This window comes from Berghia stephanieae, chromosome 2, assembly GCF_034508935.2.
Source record: "Berghia stephanieae isolate SIO BIC M18660-M18661 chromosome 2, UCSD_Bste_1.3, whole genome shotgun sequence".
NCBI lineage: Eukaryota > Metazoa > Mollusca > Gastropoda > Nudibranchia > Aeolidiidae > Berghia > Berghia stephanieae.
Genome location: NC_088361.1, coordinates 93475083 through 93495079, shown reverse-complemented (window position 1 = coordinate 93495079; position 19997 = coordinate 93475083). Strand labels below are relative to the sequence as shown.

The 19997-nt window shown below is 34.3% G+C and overlaps 1 protein-coding gene across 1 annotated transcript in view; it reads left to right on the top strand.

Annotated features, from left to right (window-relative positions):
* The window catches only part of LOC144965891 (tyrosine-protein kinase CSK-like), a 28355-nt gene extending 20161 nt beyond the window's left edge, over window positions 1-8194 (top strand). Inside the window, exon 12 of the mRNA XM_078901717.1 lies at window positions 113-8194. Coding sequence (XP_078757843.1) covers window positions 113-289 — 177 coding nt within the window. The 3' untranslated portion in view covers window positions 290-8194. The remainder of the gene's footprint in view (window positions 1-112) is intronic.
* Window positions 8195-19997: the final 11803 nt, after the last annotated feature.

Here is a 19997-nt window from a genome sequence, read left to right as displayed (position 1 = left end):
TAGTAAATTGTATTGCAATCTGGAACAAATAATTTTTGCATTTCAATTTTTGTATTTCATGTATATATATCTATATCTATATTTATATATATATGTATATTTTTCATTCCAGCCCTTAGCAGACGTTGTGATGCATGTAGAAAGGGGTTATCGCATGGAAGCTCCAGAGTCGTGTCCCCCTGAAATCTATACCATCATGAAACAGTCCTGGGAAATCAAACCCAGTGACAGGCCTACCTTTAAGAAAGTGTTGCTTACCCTTAACAGTCTCCGTTCAGTGACTGTGTAGTAACTGGTTCCTTGTATCATATATCATATCATGGATAACAGCAAATGGATGAATGACTGTTTGTGTGGGGGAAAAAAAAAAGCCAAAAAACATTAATGCATCATATCATCTCGGGGTTGTGGGGGTTATGGAGATAATGAGGGTTTTGCAAGTGACCCTAGTTGAACCCTGCATGATGCCATTCAGGCCCCGTTCCCTCAAAGCAGAGACCAGGTGCCTGGCTTAAATTTGGATCTCGAGGGTGGACCACTGTCCTATATAGAGGGCGCAAAAGCCCTTGTTTGTGACACAAATTGTAAGCCACAGCAATACAGCTGAGATTTTACTTCAAGAGTGTCATTGCTCCAAAGGACCTTTTAAAAAAGGTTTGGGGTTGAAGATAAGGTTTAGTACGTTTGGATTTGTTCAACACAGATTTGCACTATTTTACTATTTCATGGGTGTGTGTGTGCGTGTGTAGAGATGTATTTGTATAGTGGTTAGTTTTTCAATATTTTGCCAACAACTCTTGTGAATTAGAGGTGTTGGCTTGACTGTTTGTGTTTGTCAAAGTGAATAATAAGCTGTTGACTGGAAAAAAATTAATTAAATAAAAATGAGTGCGACAGCTTCAAAAACAAAAACGAAAAAAATTAGCACGGAATGTAATGAGCTAAAAACCCTTCTGATATAGATATATCTATTTGACGTGAAGTATTTCCGTTTTATTTATTAATTATTTTTTGTTGAAAGAGGGTTTTAAGCTCAAAACATTCTGTTCTAAGTATTTTGCTCCTTTTTGAAGTTTTTACTCTCGTATTGTTCAAAATGTGTGTGTGTGTGTGTGGTGCACTGGCACAGGGAGTGTTCATGGATGTAGGATTAAAATGTACAATGTGATATTTAATGTCTTGGTTGGTTGAAAAAGCTGGAAGTTGACATCGTACAATCAACAAGCAATGTATATATTAACATTTATTATTTTTTTTGTTATTGTTATTATTATTATTATTATTATCTCGGTTGCAGAACTATTATTGTATGATGTTGTCCATGTATTGATTTTTTATTGTGATTGGTGGATATGAAGGGTGCTTAGATAACCTGCCTTTTTGATTACATTTATTAAGATGTTGAAGCATTGAGTCTTTGCATGAAATGAAAGATATATTGAATATCCCGTAGATGAAGATATATCTTGTTTTAGCGTCTGCGGCATATTACTTTTAAAGCCTTTAGCATAAAATAGATTTTTTGCTTACATTTCATTCAGTTAAAAACTTCCTGAAATATGACAAAACCAAATTAGCATAGCTTTTTTTTTTTTTGTGTGAAGTATATGAAAAAAAAAATTTAGGTGGAATTGGAATTGACAGTGGCATTCAAACATCTTCTCCACATTTTTATTTAACAACGTATGGTTAGAATAGAAAATGATTTGTATTCCTATTCCTTTTTTAGTTTTCAACATAAATATTTTTTTTAAAGTATGGCGATAGAATGTTAGTAGAGAGCCTTTTCAAGGACTCAACTTTTCATCACCCAAATAATGACCTGTGAACCAGTGACTGGCAGGTCAGAGGGCAAGTGTCATACCATATGACAGCTGAACTGCTCTCAAACATGAATTCATGCAGAAAAGATATCCTAAGAACATGATTCTAATCGTTCATGATATCAAGTATCTGGGTGGGGATCCTGACCTCCCATAGTGGGCAGGGAGGTACATGCTGTGTCTTCTATCCCACCATACCCGTTTTCCAATTGTTTTCTGTCGTTGTCTTGGAGTGAGATTACTTGGTTTTGTCCTGACCCTGGCTGGAATTCCTTGGCTGGGAGGGAAACAGTCAAATGCATAGTTATTGTTTTGGGAGATGATATTTTTTTCCTTGTAAATCATCTCTCTGTTATGTATTATTATGTTTGTTATTTTTAATGTATAATGTAAGCATTTGAGTGTATTCCTCTTCGTTGGATTTTGTGCTTGTGTCCGGATGAGACTTATAGGTGATCTCAAACTAAGTACATTGATGGTTTGCTCTTGGAATCTGCATCTGATCCCTATTTGTTCCCAGTTCCCCTTTGTCTTCCTTTCTCTTGGGTGCTTTAATTGTAATTCTAGAACTTTTTACTATCCCATTTTCTTCCTTTTTACTGGCGCTGATATAACCTAAATGTGTTGCAAGCGCCGTAAAACCCTTAACAACAAAAACAAAACAAAATATCAAGTATGATTGCAAAATGAACTATTGTGGAATGACTAACTCAAGGCCACACAGCTGGGTGGAGTCTTTTGACCTCCCATGGTGGGCGGAGGTCACTTACTGTATCTTCTATCCCCTTATATCTGTTTTCCGAGTTGCTTTCTGTCTTTGTCTTGGAATGGGATAACTTGGTATTGTTCTGGCCCTTGCAGGAGTTCTTGGCTGAGAAGGAAACAGTCAAATGTATAGTGTAAGTTTTGGGAGGTGGAATTTTTTCCCTTGTACATCATCTCTCTGTTATGCACTGATAGTTATAATTTTTGTTTTTGTAAACATTTGAGTGTATTCCTCTTAGTGGGATCCTGTGTTGGTGTCTGGATGAGACTTTTTGGTGATCTCAAACTAAGTACATTGATGGTATGGTCTTAGAATCTACATCTATTCCCTATTTGAACAGATCCTCTTTTTTCTTACTTTTTCTTGAGTGCTTAAATTGAATTCTAGAACTTTTTTACTATCCCATTTCCTTCCTTTTTACTGGCGCTGATATGACCTAAATCTGTCACAAGCGCCGTAAAACCATTAAAAAATATAAAACATGAGGCCACACAGTGCCGTGGATAGTTGAATTTGGTACCTTTTGGGTATGAAGTAAAGATCTTACAGCTGAGCCACAACCCCTTAAATGTAAGTTAAGTTACAGTGCATTGTTTGAGTATCAGCAGAGAACTCAATTCCGCAAAATGATCTTGTATAATGTCAAATTTTTTTTTTCTGTCCAATAAACAATGATGGGTAGCTTGGTCTTATATTAGATCTAGGGTGTCCTTTCTACCTTGGTAGTCAGAGAGGTCACTAACTGTGTCTTCTACCCCCTATCTCCATTTTTCCTTTCCAAGTTGCTCTCTGTCTTTGTTCCTGGTCATGGAGAAGGAAGCAGTGAAATGTGAATTTTATTTGAGAGATGTTCTTTTTTCCCCTTTGTAAATCATTTCTCTGTTGTGTACTTATATAGAAATTACTTTTGAATATATTACAGTTTGTAACATTTGAGTTCGATTGCATTCTTCATGGCAGGATCTTTTGCTTGTGCCTGAATGGGACTTTTAGGCACATCGGTAGATTGCTTGTTCAATCTTTGATTATCTTTGATCCAGTCCCCTTTATCTTGCTTTTTACTTCAGATCTACAACTTTTCATCTATTATCTTTCTTTTTACCAGTGCTGAAATGACCTTATAATGTTGAAAACTCTGTAATACCCGTAAAAAAAAAACAACAAACAAAACAGTGAAACAATCAACTGTATGTTTGGATTACATTTCTTTTTTAGTGGGAGATGTAAGTCATATCTTTGAAATCTTTTTAAAATTTATATTATTGAAACAATTCAGAGGGCACACAAATAGACGGCTGTTGGGATACAATCTACTTTTGTTTCTGGGTGGGGTTCCTACCTCCCATAGCGGGCAGGGAGGTACTTGCTGTGTCTTCAATCCCCTCTAATCTGTTTTCCAATTGCTTTCTGTCTTTGTCTTGGAATGAGATTGCTTGGTTTTGTCCTGACATCGGTCGGAGTCCTTGGCTGAGAGGGAAACAGTCGAATGTATAGTTAATGTTTTGGGAGATGATATTTTTTTCCTTGTAAATCATCTCTCTGTTATGCATTGTATTATGTTTAGTTTACATATTATATTATAGGATTGGTAAACATTTGAGTGTATTCCTCTTAGTTGGGACCTGTGCTTGTGTCTGGATGAGACTTTTAGCGTGATCTCAAACTAAGTACTTTGACGGTGTGCTCTTGGAATCTACATCTGTTCCCTATTTGAACCAATTCCCCTTTGTCTGACCTTGTCTTTTGTGCTTAAATTGTAATTCTAGAACTTTTTACTATCCCATTTTCTTCCTTTTTACTGGCGCTGATATGACCTTAATGTGTTGCAAGCGCCGTAAAACCCTTAAAAAAAAAAAAAAAAAATACTTTTGTTTTGTTTTGTTGTTAATTAGGTCAACTGTCTTTTTTTCTCTCTTATATGCTTTTAATGTATGTACAGATAAACTCAAGATCTGCTATCCCATCATTGGACTTGATAACCCGTACAATTTTCCATATTTGGCAATTTGAGTAAGAATATGCAAACATGTTAAAATTCCATTGGTACGAAAATACCCCTAAAAATATGTGGAAGAAAAATCATCATACTTTTACTTTGAATGAATCAACTGTGTTAATTATTAGTGCCTAAATCTGTTTGCAAAGATAAAGAAGCATGTGTCCACCATTTACAGCTGCACCACATTTCAATTTGAATATTGGGTGAATGGGACTGATTTTCCTGTGCAAGAATATTATCACTCAAGAGGTGCTTGTTAATTTGTAAAGAAGCATTTTGAAGAGAAAAAAAAATCAGCAAATCAGTTTTTGGTAAGTTGTGGGGGTTAGCACGTCTGCTGCCTTATTTCTTTTTCTTGGCTCTAACTCTAAAATGACTGAAAGTGTGGCAACCGATGTCGAAACTCCTGAAGGGAAACATGTATAATATTGCCATTGATTACTTTGTTACATTCATTTTATTATGTACCTACTCAATCAAAACAGTTGGGTTTGTCCCATTGTTGCTGTATATAAATATATATTTTTATGGATTTCATCTTATTACATAACATTTATGAAAGTCATAAATTAGAAATGTGTCAAAATCTTCCTTTTCTCCAATTCTCTGCTTCCTTTGGAAATCAAATAATATTTGCGATATGTGGAGATCCTCTGCCTTCTTCACTGAGAAGGTTAGGGGCAGGGGAAAGGTCAAATCCTATCCTCTAATACTGTCTCTTACTTTTTATTTCTTGGTCTTATACATGTGGCTTTGTGCTATTGTTTTGGAATAAAACTTGGTTTTGCCAAGATCCTTTCTTTATTTTTATTATTACTATGTAATGTGAAGGGAGATAGATGGATGTTGAATTTTCTGGGAAAAGATTTTTTTCTTTCTTGTAAAACATCACTGTATAATGTGTTTTTGTTAGTTTCAAAAAAAAATATTACAGTTATTCGAGTGTATCCTTTTTTTTTTTGGTGGCAACTGGATGCTTGTGTCTGGATGGGACTATGGATTAGTTTCAGACTAGGTGCAGGGAATTGCACATTACTGTTATTCTATAAACTATTTTCCAATTTTACCTAAAAATGTCATAGGTACTGGTCGTCAACACGAAAGAAAAAGATCAGACATAGGCTGTAGTACAAGATTAAACTTTAGAAAGTTTGTTACTTGACACAGCGACAGATAAAAACAGTAAGGTTTGAAATATAAACTTAATTTTGTTGGGGTTTGCTCTTTTTAACTTGTGTAATATCACTGCTGGCTAAAATATGCATGAACGTACCTCAATGCCCTATGAGTATGAGAAGTTGATGTAAGCATGATGTTTAGTGCTCTTGGAGTAAGTTTACATCTACCGTCTATGTCTGTTATACAAATTATGACTTTCATTATGATATGTGTATGTTTTAATTTAAACTTCATATTAGTCAATTTACTTCATAATTGGTTTACAAGGTGTGTTAACTTAAGATTTCTCATTTTTGGATTATGTATACTAAAATATTTCAACACTTCAGCATGTGCATGACAATTAACCTGAAATTTTGTTATATACTGACTGGTTTTTATTTATGTCCATCCAGTCGTTAGTGATATATAACTTTATTGAGGTCAGTGGTCATTTCTAAAGGCACAATGAGGGAAAATTAAATGGCAAAAGTGAGAGAATTTGTTAATGAGTAAATAAAACAAAAATCATTTTACATTTCATTGTTGGAGGCTTAATGAATTGAGGAGAGGTTGAAGTGAGGGGGCTGCCTATCAATTAATCTCTTCTCAGTTCCAGGATGGAGGAGGAGTTGTATTTTGTCTTTTATATTTTAAAAATGTCTGAATTGAGGCCTGTGTTGGTTTTGCAGCTGATGGAAGCCACAGTTGAGATTTAGAAGCAGTTGCAAAGTCTTTCCTCCTCCCACCTCATTCCTCTCCCACAGATAAGAAAAGTATTAAAAAATCAGCAAAATTACCATCCCTGTTTATTGGAAAATATTTATTGAGATTGTAGTGGATGATGTTGAATGATTAGTAGAAGGCTAAGCAGTTGTTTGAATTATCTATCTTAAATCCTCAAAATAACAGCTCAATTATTCTTTTCAACTTGATTGGTTTATTCGTTTATATGTGGTCTATTGGTATGAAACTCGCCTTCGAATCCTAGGTTTGAGTCCTGCGCAGCGCATAGTTGAGTCCTTGGAAAATGCTCTTTACTCGTATTCTCTCACTGCATTCAGGTGTAAAATGAGTACCTGGTCGTTAACAGCGTTATCTATGTCAGGGAAAAAAAAGAAAGAAAGTATTATCACCTCGCAGGTGCCATGTCCATCCTCCATTTTAAGGGTTGCTGTTGGCTACGGACCTCTTGTAAAGCTTTGTGAGTTGTTTAGTGGATATTGCGCAATATATATATTTAAAAAAAAAAAATGTTGAAGCTCAAGTTTCTAAATACATAGTGTTAAATATCAAGGAAACATCTCGTTCTTTGGAATTCACTCAGAAGTAGTAATTAAAAACACAAATGTCCAATTATTAAAATTTCATAGTTAAAATATGCGATTTGGGACAGTATTATGTCAGGGTGATTTTGATGCTGAAAATTGAATTTATGGTTAAAAAAAAATGACTGTGATCAAGTTGACTAGTTTTATGGGGAAGAATAAACATTGCTTCTTCAAGTGTCACAGACTGAACTTTCAGATTTTTTATCATTTTAACATTCACATTCACTTTTCAGCATATCTGATTCATCCTGAATTAATACAGATTTTGGTAGTGAGTTACACATTTATGAGTAATCCACAACTGGATCCCGAATACTCCAAAGAGAAAATCATTGATAACAATTATTTTAACAGATAGAATGATATCCCATCATCCTTTCCTTTTTTTCCCCTCTTCCTGGCACAGATGTGTCCTAAAATTGTAGCAAGATCATCTTTTTTTTGGCACAGATTTTACCTAAAGTTATAGCAAGTGCCATAAAACTTCTATACAAATTGATACAAGCAATTAGGAGATTAAAATGTATTCTTCGTCTTGAGCTAGTCTAACTCTTTACTTTTACATTATTGTAAACTAAACAGAAACGAGAATATTTTTTTTCATACTTAATATCAAGACCTGTTTCTATTACGGTATCCACATTTTAGTTTGATTTTGATTGGAAAAAATAAAATTCAAACAGTTTTGTTTTGTTGATATTGATATAAATATTATAATAGACAACAATTCCGGTTTGAATGACATGTCTTATTACTTTTTTTTGGGTTTGTTTTGTCTGAATTTCTTCTGAATTCATTAATTATTAGTGTAAATGATTTCGTTGATTATTTGATATAAATGAAGCAATCTTCAACATTTGATTGAGCTTATATTTTTATTGGTAAGGTACGCATCTTTTGTCTGTAACTGTAACTTCCATTGGATGATTTGGTTGAATGAATTTAAATATGTTACTTCACATTTACATGAAAGTAGTTTGCATGATTTAAAATAATTCTTGATATTTATATAATTATATATATATTTATCAACACCGTCTCTTCTGTAAGAGTTTCTTGTTGTATATGTTATTTTTACATTGTTATAATCAATAAATTACAAATGTCCAATGAAAAAGTTCAACGTTTTCATTTTTCAAAAAAATTGAGCCTTGATGGGTGTTCCGACCTCCCATGGTGTGCAAAGAGGTCGCTTTTGCTCTGTCTTCTATCCTATTTCTGTTTTCCCTCTCCATGGTGCTGGTTCCTGACTTCCCATAGTGGGCAGGGAGGTACTTACTGTGTCTTCTATCCCCCTATATCAGTTTTCCAACTTGCTTTTTATCTTTGTTTTGGAATGGGATTACTTGGTTTTGTCCTGGCCCTGGCTGGGAGGCAAACAGTCAAATGCATTGTTATTGTTTTGGGATATTATATTTTTTTCCTTGTAAATCATCTCTCTGTTATGTATTATTATATTTGTTATTTTGAATTTATAATGTGAGCATTTGAGTGTTTTCCTCTTTGTTGGATCTTATGCTTGTGTCCGGATGAGACTTATAGGTGATCTCAAACTAAGTACATTGGTGGTATGCTCTTGGATTCTACATCTGATCCCTATTTGTTCCCAGTTCCCCTCTGTATTATTTTCTCTTGGGTGCTTTAATTGTAATTCTAGAACTTTTTCCGATCCCATTTTCTTCCTTTTCATTGGCGCTGATATGACCTACATGTGTTGTAAAACCCTTTAAAACAAGAACAAACTTTCCATGGTGCACCCTTTGTTCTGGATTAAAGATTACTCGGTTTTCTTCCTGGTCATGACAGTGATCTTTAGCTGGGAGGGAGGCAGTCAAATGTATGGTACCTTTTTTTTCCTCCTTTAAATCATCTCTATGTTATGTACTTTTATAGTTATTAATTAGTTTTGACTGTATTGTTTGTGATCCTTTGCTTGTGCCTGGATGGGACTTTTAGCGCAATTTCTGCAAAATATGCTGAAAATAATTTACAAGGGATCCCAAGCCAACAACAGGGCTTGACATGTAGAATGAGACTTGATGCCTATAAGGCATTGCTGTCAGAGGCCATTTATTGATTTTACACTGAAGAGCGGAGATATGTACAATCGTCAAGGAACAGACATCAGTAGCATTTTCAAATCAGAAAAGGAGCCAGAAGACAACTGAAAGCTGTTAGATCTTCAGAAGGCAAAAAGTTGTGCCTAGAAAAAGGTTTGTGAGATTTCTATGCTCAGTCGTTAGTGTTTTTTTTTTCACTCTTAGAGGGGTATGGAAAAGTAGATTCTGGATGACGGAATTAAAAGGGGACAAAGCAAATGAACATTGCTTCCTTCATTCTTTTTGCCGTGTAGAACATAAGTGCTTTGCCATGTAAATACATTGGATTATCAATTCAATTCATTCCAACCGTTCAGAAAACCAAACAACACCATTAGCTACATTAATAAAAACAGCAACCACCCCCGTCCCGTCATTGAAAACATACCAAAAAACATAGCACTGAGGGTGAGCAAACTTTCGGAAAACAGAGAGATATTCAACGTCGCAGCCACCCCTACAAAGAAGCACTCACAAAAAGCGGATACAACACACCATTTGTATACACAGACGCCTCCCTCTCATGTAAACCCCAACACACAAGTGAAGAACGTAAAACAAGAAAACGACACATAACTTGGTTCAACCCACCTTTCGACATAAACGTCAGCACAAACATAGGACAGCAGTTCCTGAAGTTAATTGATACACACTTTCCAAAAAACCACAAGCTACATAAAATTATCAACAGGAATACCATAAAAATAAGTTACTCGTGTATGCGCAACATAGAACAAATAATTTCAAGCCACAACAAAAAAATATTAATAAACCACCGACAAGAACAAAACCCACCCACTAGAAAATGCAACTGCAGAAATAAAGAACATTGCCCGCTAAACAAACAATGCTTAGAATCAAGTTTAATTTACCAAGCCACAGTCACAGAAACTAAAACAAACAAGCAAGAAAAATATGTAGGACTAACAGAAAATAATTTCAAAACAAGATACAACCTCCACACCTCAACATTTAGAAACACTAACAAAAAAACATCCACAAAACTCAGCGAACATATTTGGAAATTAAAAGACAACAAACTAGACCACAACATTTCATGGAAAATTTTATCTAAAGCAACAGGATACACACCAACATCAAAACAATGTAGCTTATGCCTGGAAGAGAAATATACTATAATCAAACACCCTCATGAAGCCACACTCAACATGAAAAGTGAGATGTACGGAAAGTGTCCCCATCGGCGCAAATTCCTCTTAATTAACTTCAAACCGGAACCACTTCAAGAAACAACAACAGTCAACAAAACAACTCAGTCCTGAAGATGGCAAATTAAGCCTGAAACATTGATGTAGACTGCCCCAAACATTGTGGTAAATATTTTAAATAATAATTCGCTCCATTACTACATGTCGAGCACTTTTCGTACCATATTTGTATCAAACACGATTCAATATATATATATATATACCTATATATATATATATATATATATATATATATATATATATATATATATATATAGATATATGTATATATTTCACAAGGTATTGATATTTTTGAACCTACTTTCACGTTCACTTCCTGAAGAAAGCGAATGCACGAAACAAAATTGAAGTTGATCAAAGTTATAATTGAAATGTTTTATAAATAGCTCCTTTTATCAAAAAGTTGAGCACTATTATTTCCTGGTTTTTGTTTTTATAATTTTATATATACAAACCACACATATATATAGTATAGTGAACCTAAATTTTCCTGCCTTCTCGATAAAATTAGAATTTACATAATTACCTCTTGTATAAGTCAGGCATAAGTCAATTTTCATTTTAAAAAAAAATATTTAAATGAAACAAATAAACATTTTGCAAGTGATAAGGGTAGCATACAACATTGATACACAGATAATGATCAGAGATATCCTTGTAAATACAAGCCATATATAGCTGTAATGCTAAATATTCAAAATATGTAGTTGGTAAGTCTATTGTTTGTTTGTTTTTAAGGGTTTTACGGCGCTTGCAACACATCAAGGTCATATCAGCGCCAGTAAAAAGGAAGAAAATGGGATAGTAAAAAGTTCTAGAATTACAGTTAAAGCACAAAAGAAAAGGTGAGACAAAGGGGAATTGGTTCAAATAGGGAACAGATGTAGATTCCAAGAACACACCGTCAAAGTACTTAGTTTGAGATCACCTAAAAGTCTCATCCAGACACAAGCACAGGTCCCAACTAAGAGGAATACACTCAAATGTTTACAAATCATATAATACAATATGTAAACTAAACATAATACAATGCATAACAGAGAGATGGTTTACAAGGAAAAAAATATCATCTCCCAAAATCATAACTATACATTCGACTGTTTCCCTCCCAGCCAAGGAACTCCGGCCAGGGTCAGGACAAAACAAAGTAATCTCATTCCAAGACAACGACAGGAAACAATTGGAAAAAGGGTATGGGGGGATAGAAGACACAGCATGAAGACACAGCATGTACCTCCCTGCCCACTATGGGAGGTCAGGATCTCCACCCAGAGTGGTAAGTCTATGATTGGCAATAAAATTATCATATTATATCGTTTATGATGTCGTATCGGTTAAGAGCTAATAGGCTTTAAAATCCTTTAAATGTTTTGTGTACATTTTATGCATAGAAATCATATTTCAAAGTTATATAACAACAGTAACTCTCAGTACATATCGTTTTTTTTTTCTTCTAATTATTAAATATCTAACACACAAATAAGTGTCTTAGTCGAGAATCATAGTATACTTTTCCCTATCAACATTCCTTTGACATGTCCACTTAAAAAAAATTTGAGAGTTTCACTTAATATTCAAAATGCAAATAATGTCCAATGTCATTGGTGCATTATTCATAATAATTAAATATTATGTTTGTAAGCTCCCTATCTATGGCATTCTTTAAAGAATTTATTGAATTAAAATTTTTCTTCTCAAACTTTAGATCAGTCCAAATTGCTACAGTTCTATGAAATAGGGTATTTTTCCTTATAGACGAATTACATTTTCAATATATATTTCTAACTTATTTCTCCTTATTATAATTCATATTGTAAGAACCATGCACAAGTCTATATATATGAATATGATCATCTCTTATTCCACAATATTTTAGTGAAGGCAAACTGTTGAGTATATAATAATAAATGATAATATATTTATACGGTGAGAGAATGTGAGTAAAGAATCTTTTCCAATGACTCAACTATGGGCTGAGTGAGGTTCGAACCGAAGACCATCTGATCCGAAAGCGAGTGTCATCCCACAAGACCACATAGCTGCACAGAAAAGAAGACAATATCAGGACAACCTGTACAAAAATCGAAAATACACAACCATATTCTAAGCCTTCTTCATGATAATTTCTCGTTTTAATGGGTTGAATACTGAAACTGTAATTGATAAATTATGTTGCACCTCAACTTTACATTGCCATTGTGAAAATACATCACTGATGCAATGGTGTATCAGTGTTTATTGAGCCAGAGAGAGTATCACTTAATAAAATGAAAACCTGTTATGGACGGTATTGAGGATGTCACAGTAAAGGTTGTTCACAATTATCTTATTAAATTTTATTTTATTAAGAACTGAATTCATCTCACTCCAGTTATATTTCAGTAGGCTTAGATAAACTTTATCTTCTAATATTAGATCGTCTTTCCTTTTATAGCCTTCCCTCGAATTAATTTCTAATTAGTGAATACTTTTCGTTCTACATTCTGTCACGTAGCCACTTATTATAAAAGCTGATAGGTCTAACATTCGACACTCACTTTCTCTCCACAATCTATGCCGGACGGCCAGTCACTCTATTCCTATATATATATTGTAAGATTTTTATCTTTTGGGACTTTGTAGATATTATATCTACACCATTAAGACGCCGGAGCTTTTAACTTTGATTGTATAATCTTCAAGGATCAAACCCAAGCCCGCTGTACTACACTATAACCTCTTACCAATTGCCTGGAAGTGGAATTTTACGAGTCCAATCCTGTTATCAGAGGAATAGATCATCCAAGCCCATCAACTGCCTGGAAACGTAAACTTATGAACCTGACATATTATCATAAGTTACGTAAAATATTCATATCTCTATTTGTAACTGCCACGATCACTGTTTATCTCTTTTAATTAAATTTCATCATCATTTTTATTTCATTGTAAACAAATCGTTAATTGTTTTTCATTTATAGTAACTAGTAAATTCTGGGGCCTCATTCTACATATATCTTTATGCATAGTCGAGTAGCTCTTTACTCACTTGAGACCATGACATTTTGGAGGGGACACATATAAAGAATTGAATTTATTTAGTTACTTATATCTATTTCATCTAACTTTAAAGTTTAAATTGTAAAACTCTTAATTGCCCCACTTGATCATATTTTAATTGAACTCCCTATTTACAGGATTAATTTTTTTTTCTTTTTCATTTCTTCATTTAAATGGAATAGCAATTTATCCATTCATTCTTTCATCCAAATTGAATAGCATTTTATTGATTCATTCCTTCATTCATTTATTCATTTATAAATTATTCATTCATTCATTGTTCATTCATTTATTTATTCATTCATTCATTCATCCATTCATTCGTTTATTCACTCATTTATCCAATCATTCATACATTTATTCCTCCCTTCATTCTTTCATTCATACATTATCCATTCATTCATTCATTCATCTATTCACTCAGTTATTCATTCATTCATTCCTTGTCCACTTTGTTATTATATCACTCATTTCATTTTGTTGTTTGCCTCATTCATGAATTGTTTTCAATATGTTTACATTCCATAACGATTCATTCACCTATCATCCAATCACTCAGTGTTGTGAACACATTTTGGAACTATTGTAAATCTTACGATATTTTATTGTTTTGTATTTCAGACATCACTGCTAAACACTCTTCAATGCCTAATTACAATTGTTGAACAACCATTGAACAAGAGAGAGGTCCCGGCCACGAACTGAGTTGGTAAATATATCCTTCATTATTCTCTTTTACATGAGTTGGGCATCACATAGTAACTATAGACATCGTGATTTGTTTTGCATAGTGATTTGTTTTAAATGCATTTTTGGCATATTACTGTTACCGAAAACCACTTATATATTATGTTCTGAAAAGTGAGTCTTTAAAAACTAAATAATAATAAAAGGAGTCTACTAGCCGTCGTGTTATATTTAGTGATAGATAACTTGGGATTATTTTGGCATCCTATTATTGTTATCACACTCTAGTATATTAGCGTCATTGCGAATAATTGTACACAAACTAACGACGAGTCACACACATTGGTGATACATTTTTCGTAGTAACATAGTTTAGAGTACACGCGATTGACACATTGTTATTGACACAAGTCATAATAACTCCGCATTGTATTGACACATTGCTTTATAAGATATAACGATAAAAGGCATCAAATTCAACATACATAATAAGTTGAAATAAGAGAGAGAGATTTCTAAAAATAGAACAGTTCATTCCAGTAAGTGTAAATAAATAAAACAGTCAGTAACAGTATCCTGTCAATATAATATATATAAAACATCGTAACTAATTTATTGCAACATGGAAGCATATAAAAGATACTTAAGTCTCGCAAAGGACTTAGAAATACCCCAGGAAAGAATATTTTCATGGTGCGAAGAGAAAGTAAAAGAAGAAAAAGAACATGAAGAAAGAATTCGTAGAGAAGAAAATGAAGAAAGAATTCGTAGAGAAGAAAAAGAACACGAAGAAAGAATACGTAGAGAAGAACGAGAAGAAAGAGTCCAAGAAAGGGAACTAAAAAGACAAATAGCTTTAGCAGAAGAAGAAACCAAAAGGACCCAAATGATGCTGGAAATTGAAAAAACAAAAACCGGTCATGAAAGAAAACATAATAATAGTGATGAATTTTTCGTGAAACTTCCACGCATGCCAACATACGATGAACGATCAGACTGTTTAGAATCCTTCTTACACCGATTCGAAGTTCAGGCTAAAGGTTATCGTTGGCCAGAAAGCAAATGGCCACAGCCTTGATTAACTGCTTATCTGGAGAACCGCTAAAAGTTTTCTATACCTTAACAACTGAAGATGCAGATGACTATGGAAAAATTAAAGACGCTCTACTAAAAAGATTTAGATTAACGGAAGATGGTTACCAGGAAAGGTTTCACACTGCAAAACCGGAAAGTGGAGAAGACTTTAATACATTCGTGAACCGAATTACTCAATTTCTAAATCGGTGGCTTGAGTTGGCAAACGTAAAACAAGACGACTTTGCAGGCCTTTACTATCTCACGCTGAAGAATCGAATCTATCAAGCTTGCAACCCAGATTTAGTCGCATTCTTTAAAGAGAGAAAGCCAGAAAACTTGGACAAATTAAAAATCTACGCAGAAAACTTTAACAGCGCACATCCATTGACACCCCTTAGCAGAACATTGAAGGAACCATACTACGCTGCCGCTGCTCAGAGTCCAGGTACACCTAAAGTTCAGTACTCAAATAGAACGAGCCGATCAATCACTCGGAACACGCAAGTGAAACAGGAGGATCATAGTAACAAACCATGGAACAAACAGTTCAATAGAGACCATAGCCGACCCTATCAAAACAAAACAAGAAATAGCACTGACAATAATACTGAGTATAAGAAAACCAACAAACCTATAATTAAATGTCAATATTGTGGAATGAAAGGCCACACAGCAGACAAATGTTACAAAATCGTGGGATATCCAAAAGAAACTGCAAATGCATCACTCCAAACAGGTGTAAACAATCAGACACGAGTAATGTCAGGAGAAAATATAAATGTGTATTGCGTGAAAGGTATGTCACTTTTAACACAAACTCACAAATCAGGATCGCTATTTTTTGTGAAGGCAAAGCTAATGGAACTGATTGCAAAATATTGAGAGACACAGGATGCAGTACAATAGGAATAAAAGCATCTTTGATCAATGACGAAGACAAAACTGGAAAAACGGTACAATGCATCACATTCAGTGGCACAGTCGAAACCTTTGAAACAGCTAACGTGTACATAGAAACCCCATTCTATACAGGAATAGTGGAATGCTGTATACTTCCCAACCCCGTCGCTGATGTTATTGTTGGCAATATAAAAGGTCTTAAAGACAACCCAACAGATGTAAAAGAATGGTCATTAACCCAAGAAACAGCTTGTCTAGCAGAAACAAGAAAGATGACTAAGACAACAGAGAAGCCAATGACTATTTCTCTTGAACCACAACAATTTGACAGGAACACGTTCATTGAAGAACAGAAAAAGGACCCGACTTTAACTTCATATTTCAATATCGCAAACAAAGGGACGAAATCAAAAGTTGAATACATCATTGAAAAAGATATTCTGTTCAGGTTACATAGGAAAAGAAACAAAATAGCTAAACAACTGGTCACGCCGAGTAGTTACAGAAACAAAATCCTTGGAATAGCGCACGATTCAATAACTTCTGGACATCTTGGGAGCTCTTCCACATTGAAGAGAATATCCGAGAATTTCACATGGCCTGGAATTACTAAAGACGTCCGAGAATATGTGAAATCTTGTGACACATGCCAAAGAAGAGTCGCAAAAGGCAGAATACCGAGATTGCCATTAGAGACAACCCCAGTTATTGAAAAAGTTTTTCAAAAAGTTGCAATTGACATTATAGGCCCTTTAACAAAATCAGATAGAAACCATACACACATACTAACACTAGTCGATTACGCAACCAGGTGGCCAGAAGCGATAGCATTGAAATCAACTACATCGGATCACATAGCTGAAGCATTGATGACAATTTTTACTAGAATAGGCATACCAAATGAGATACTGTCGGACAATGGACCCCAATTCACATCACATATTATGCATGAAACCATGAAACTCATGGGAATCCAACACTCATTCACAACTCCCTACCACCCCCAAGCAAATGGTCTTTGTGAAAGATTTAATGGCACTCTAAAGAATATGTTAAGAAAAGTGTCAGCAGAAAAACCAGATGATTGGGACAGATACTTACCAGCAATCCTATTTGCATATAGAGAAATACCCCAAGAATCTACAGGCTACTCCCCATTTGAGTTGATGTATGGACGATCACCTCGCGGCCCGATCAATATAGTAGCCGACATTTGTAAAGGGAATGAGGAGGACAATAACGAAATTATGTTTGCTTACGAATATGTAAGAAACCTGAAAGACAGAATAGAGGACACATGTAAGCTAGCACAGGAATCCGTCACTAAAAAAGCAGAGAAATACAAGGAATACTCCGATCGAAAAAGCAAGTCAAGAAAATTTGAGATTGGTGACAAAGTACTAATACTCTTACCCGATGACTCGAGTAAACTTTTAGCTACATGGAAAGGACCATTCAAAATAACAGCAGTAAAATCTAATGTTAATTACGAGATTAAAATTTACAACACAACAAAGACATTCCATGCAAATATGCTAAAAAAGTATTTTGATAGAGACACAGTGTCGCAACCTATGTTTACTAATATCGAAGCTTCAAATGCAGGATTAATCATACCGTTGGTCATGGGACACAGACACCCGAGACAGAAAAACAAACAAAAATCGCACAATTGCAACCACCTAAGACAAAAAAAGAAGTACGCAAAGTACTTGGGCTCCTAAATTTTTACAGGAAATACATTTACAACTTCGCGCACATCGCGACACCGCTAACAAATCTGACAAAGAATGGGTCACCGAACAAAATTGTTTGGACAGAAGCGTGTCAGAATAGCTTTAACCAATTAAAGGCATTACTCTGTTCAGAACCAATTCTTAAATTACCCGACATGTCAAAAGAATTTGTTGTAAGAACTGACGCGTCTGATAAGGGCATCGCAGGTGTACTATTACAGGAGCATGAGGGAACTCTAATGCCTTGCTTATATGCAAGCAGAAAATTATTGGACAGAGAATCACGATACTCTGTAATAGAGCGTGAAGGACTGGCCATCGTCTTTGCTTTAAAGACATTCAGCAGATATCTACTGCTAAAAGAGTTTGTGGTCGAAACGGACCATAAACCACTCACGTACATAAGAAATAACAAAATGAATAATAGTAGAGTACTAAGGTGGAGTCTATTTTTGCAAAATTACACTTTCAGTATCTCTCACATACCAGGCTGTGAAAATATTCACGCCGACCTACTTTCTCGATTAGTATAAACACGTGAGAAGGGTATAACTTAACCTCCCATGCATACTGTTAGTTACCTCGCAAATTATGCCAAATCAGAACACACAAATTCGATAATTTTATTTGTAAACATGATGACCCAACTTAATGTAACATTGAGTATTGTTTGGATATATATACCATACCCATTCATGATTTGGGAAATCTTCTCTTTATCTATTATTGTTATGAATTTTCACTCATTTATGATTAATAATTGAAATGTCAATATTCCATTTACATTTTCATTCATTTCATTCAGTAAATTACCTTCATATCATCGACTTAAATCATGCTTCATTGCCATCACTATTGTTCATCACAATGATTTGTAATCACAATCTTTCATTGTTATTGTCGCCCATTCATATACCTACGTTAATATAAACATTTCCATGTCTAGTTAATAAATAATTTAATTGTAGCACAAATCATAACAACGGATTAATGCTAGAGTATCATGATAGTAAATTTACTTCCGTTTGTAAAATCTATCTTTCCCATAATGGTTAAAGAGTATATTTTAAACGTGGGTGGGGGGTGTCACAGTAAAGGTTGTTCACAATTATCTTATTAAATTTTATTTTATTAAGAACTGAATTCATCTCACTCCAGTTATATTTCAGTAGGCTTAGATAAACTTTATCTTCTAATATTAGATCGTCTTTCCTTTTATAGCCTTCCCTCGAATTAATTTCTAATTAGTGAATACTTTTCGTTCTACATTCTGTCACGTAGCCACTTATTATAAAAGCTGATAGGTCTAACATTCGACACTCACTTTCTCTCCACAATCTATGCCGGACGGCCAGTCACTCTATTCCTATATATATATTGTAAGATTTTTATCTTTTGGGACTTTGTAGATATTATATCTACACCATTAAGACGCCGGAGCTTTTAACTTTGATTGTATAATCTTCAAGGATCAAACCCAAGCCCGCTGTACTACACTATAACCTCTTACCAATTGCCTGGAAGTGGAATTTTACGAGTCCAATCCTGTTATCAGAGGAATAGATCATCCAAGCCCATCAACTGCCTGGAAACGTAAACTTATGAACCTGACATATTATCATAAGTTACGTAAAATATTCATATCTCTATTTGTAACTGCCACGATCACTGTTTATCTCTTTTAATTAAATTTCATCATCATTTTTATTTCATTGTAAACAAATCGTTAATTGTTTTTCATTTATAGTAACTAGTAAATTCTGGGGCCTCATTCTACATATATCTTTATGCATAGTCGAGTAGCTCTTTACTCACTTGAGACCATGACAGAGGACAAGTGACAATCCCATCATTTTCCAAAACTCTTCAGTTCACTTTAAGTTTAAGTCCCAGGCAAATTCCATTCAATACATAATGTCAGTATTTCATGTAAAAACTTTTAATCTAAAAAAAAATTAAAAAATAAATGAACGATCTTTATATAAAAGGCCAATACAGGATTATTCTAAATGATTCATCAACTTTCAAATGGGAATGAGTGAGCGGCAAGGGAAAAAAACCCCAAACCACCTCTTTACAAGGGATTACATGGCCATAAAGAGATACTAGTAGGTCAATACAAAATGAAGTCATGAAAACTACATACAAGGCAG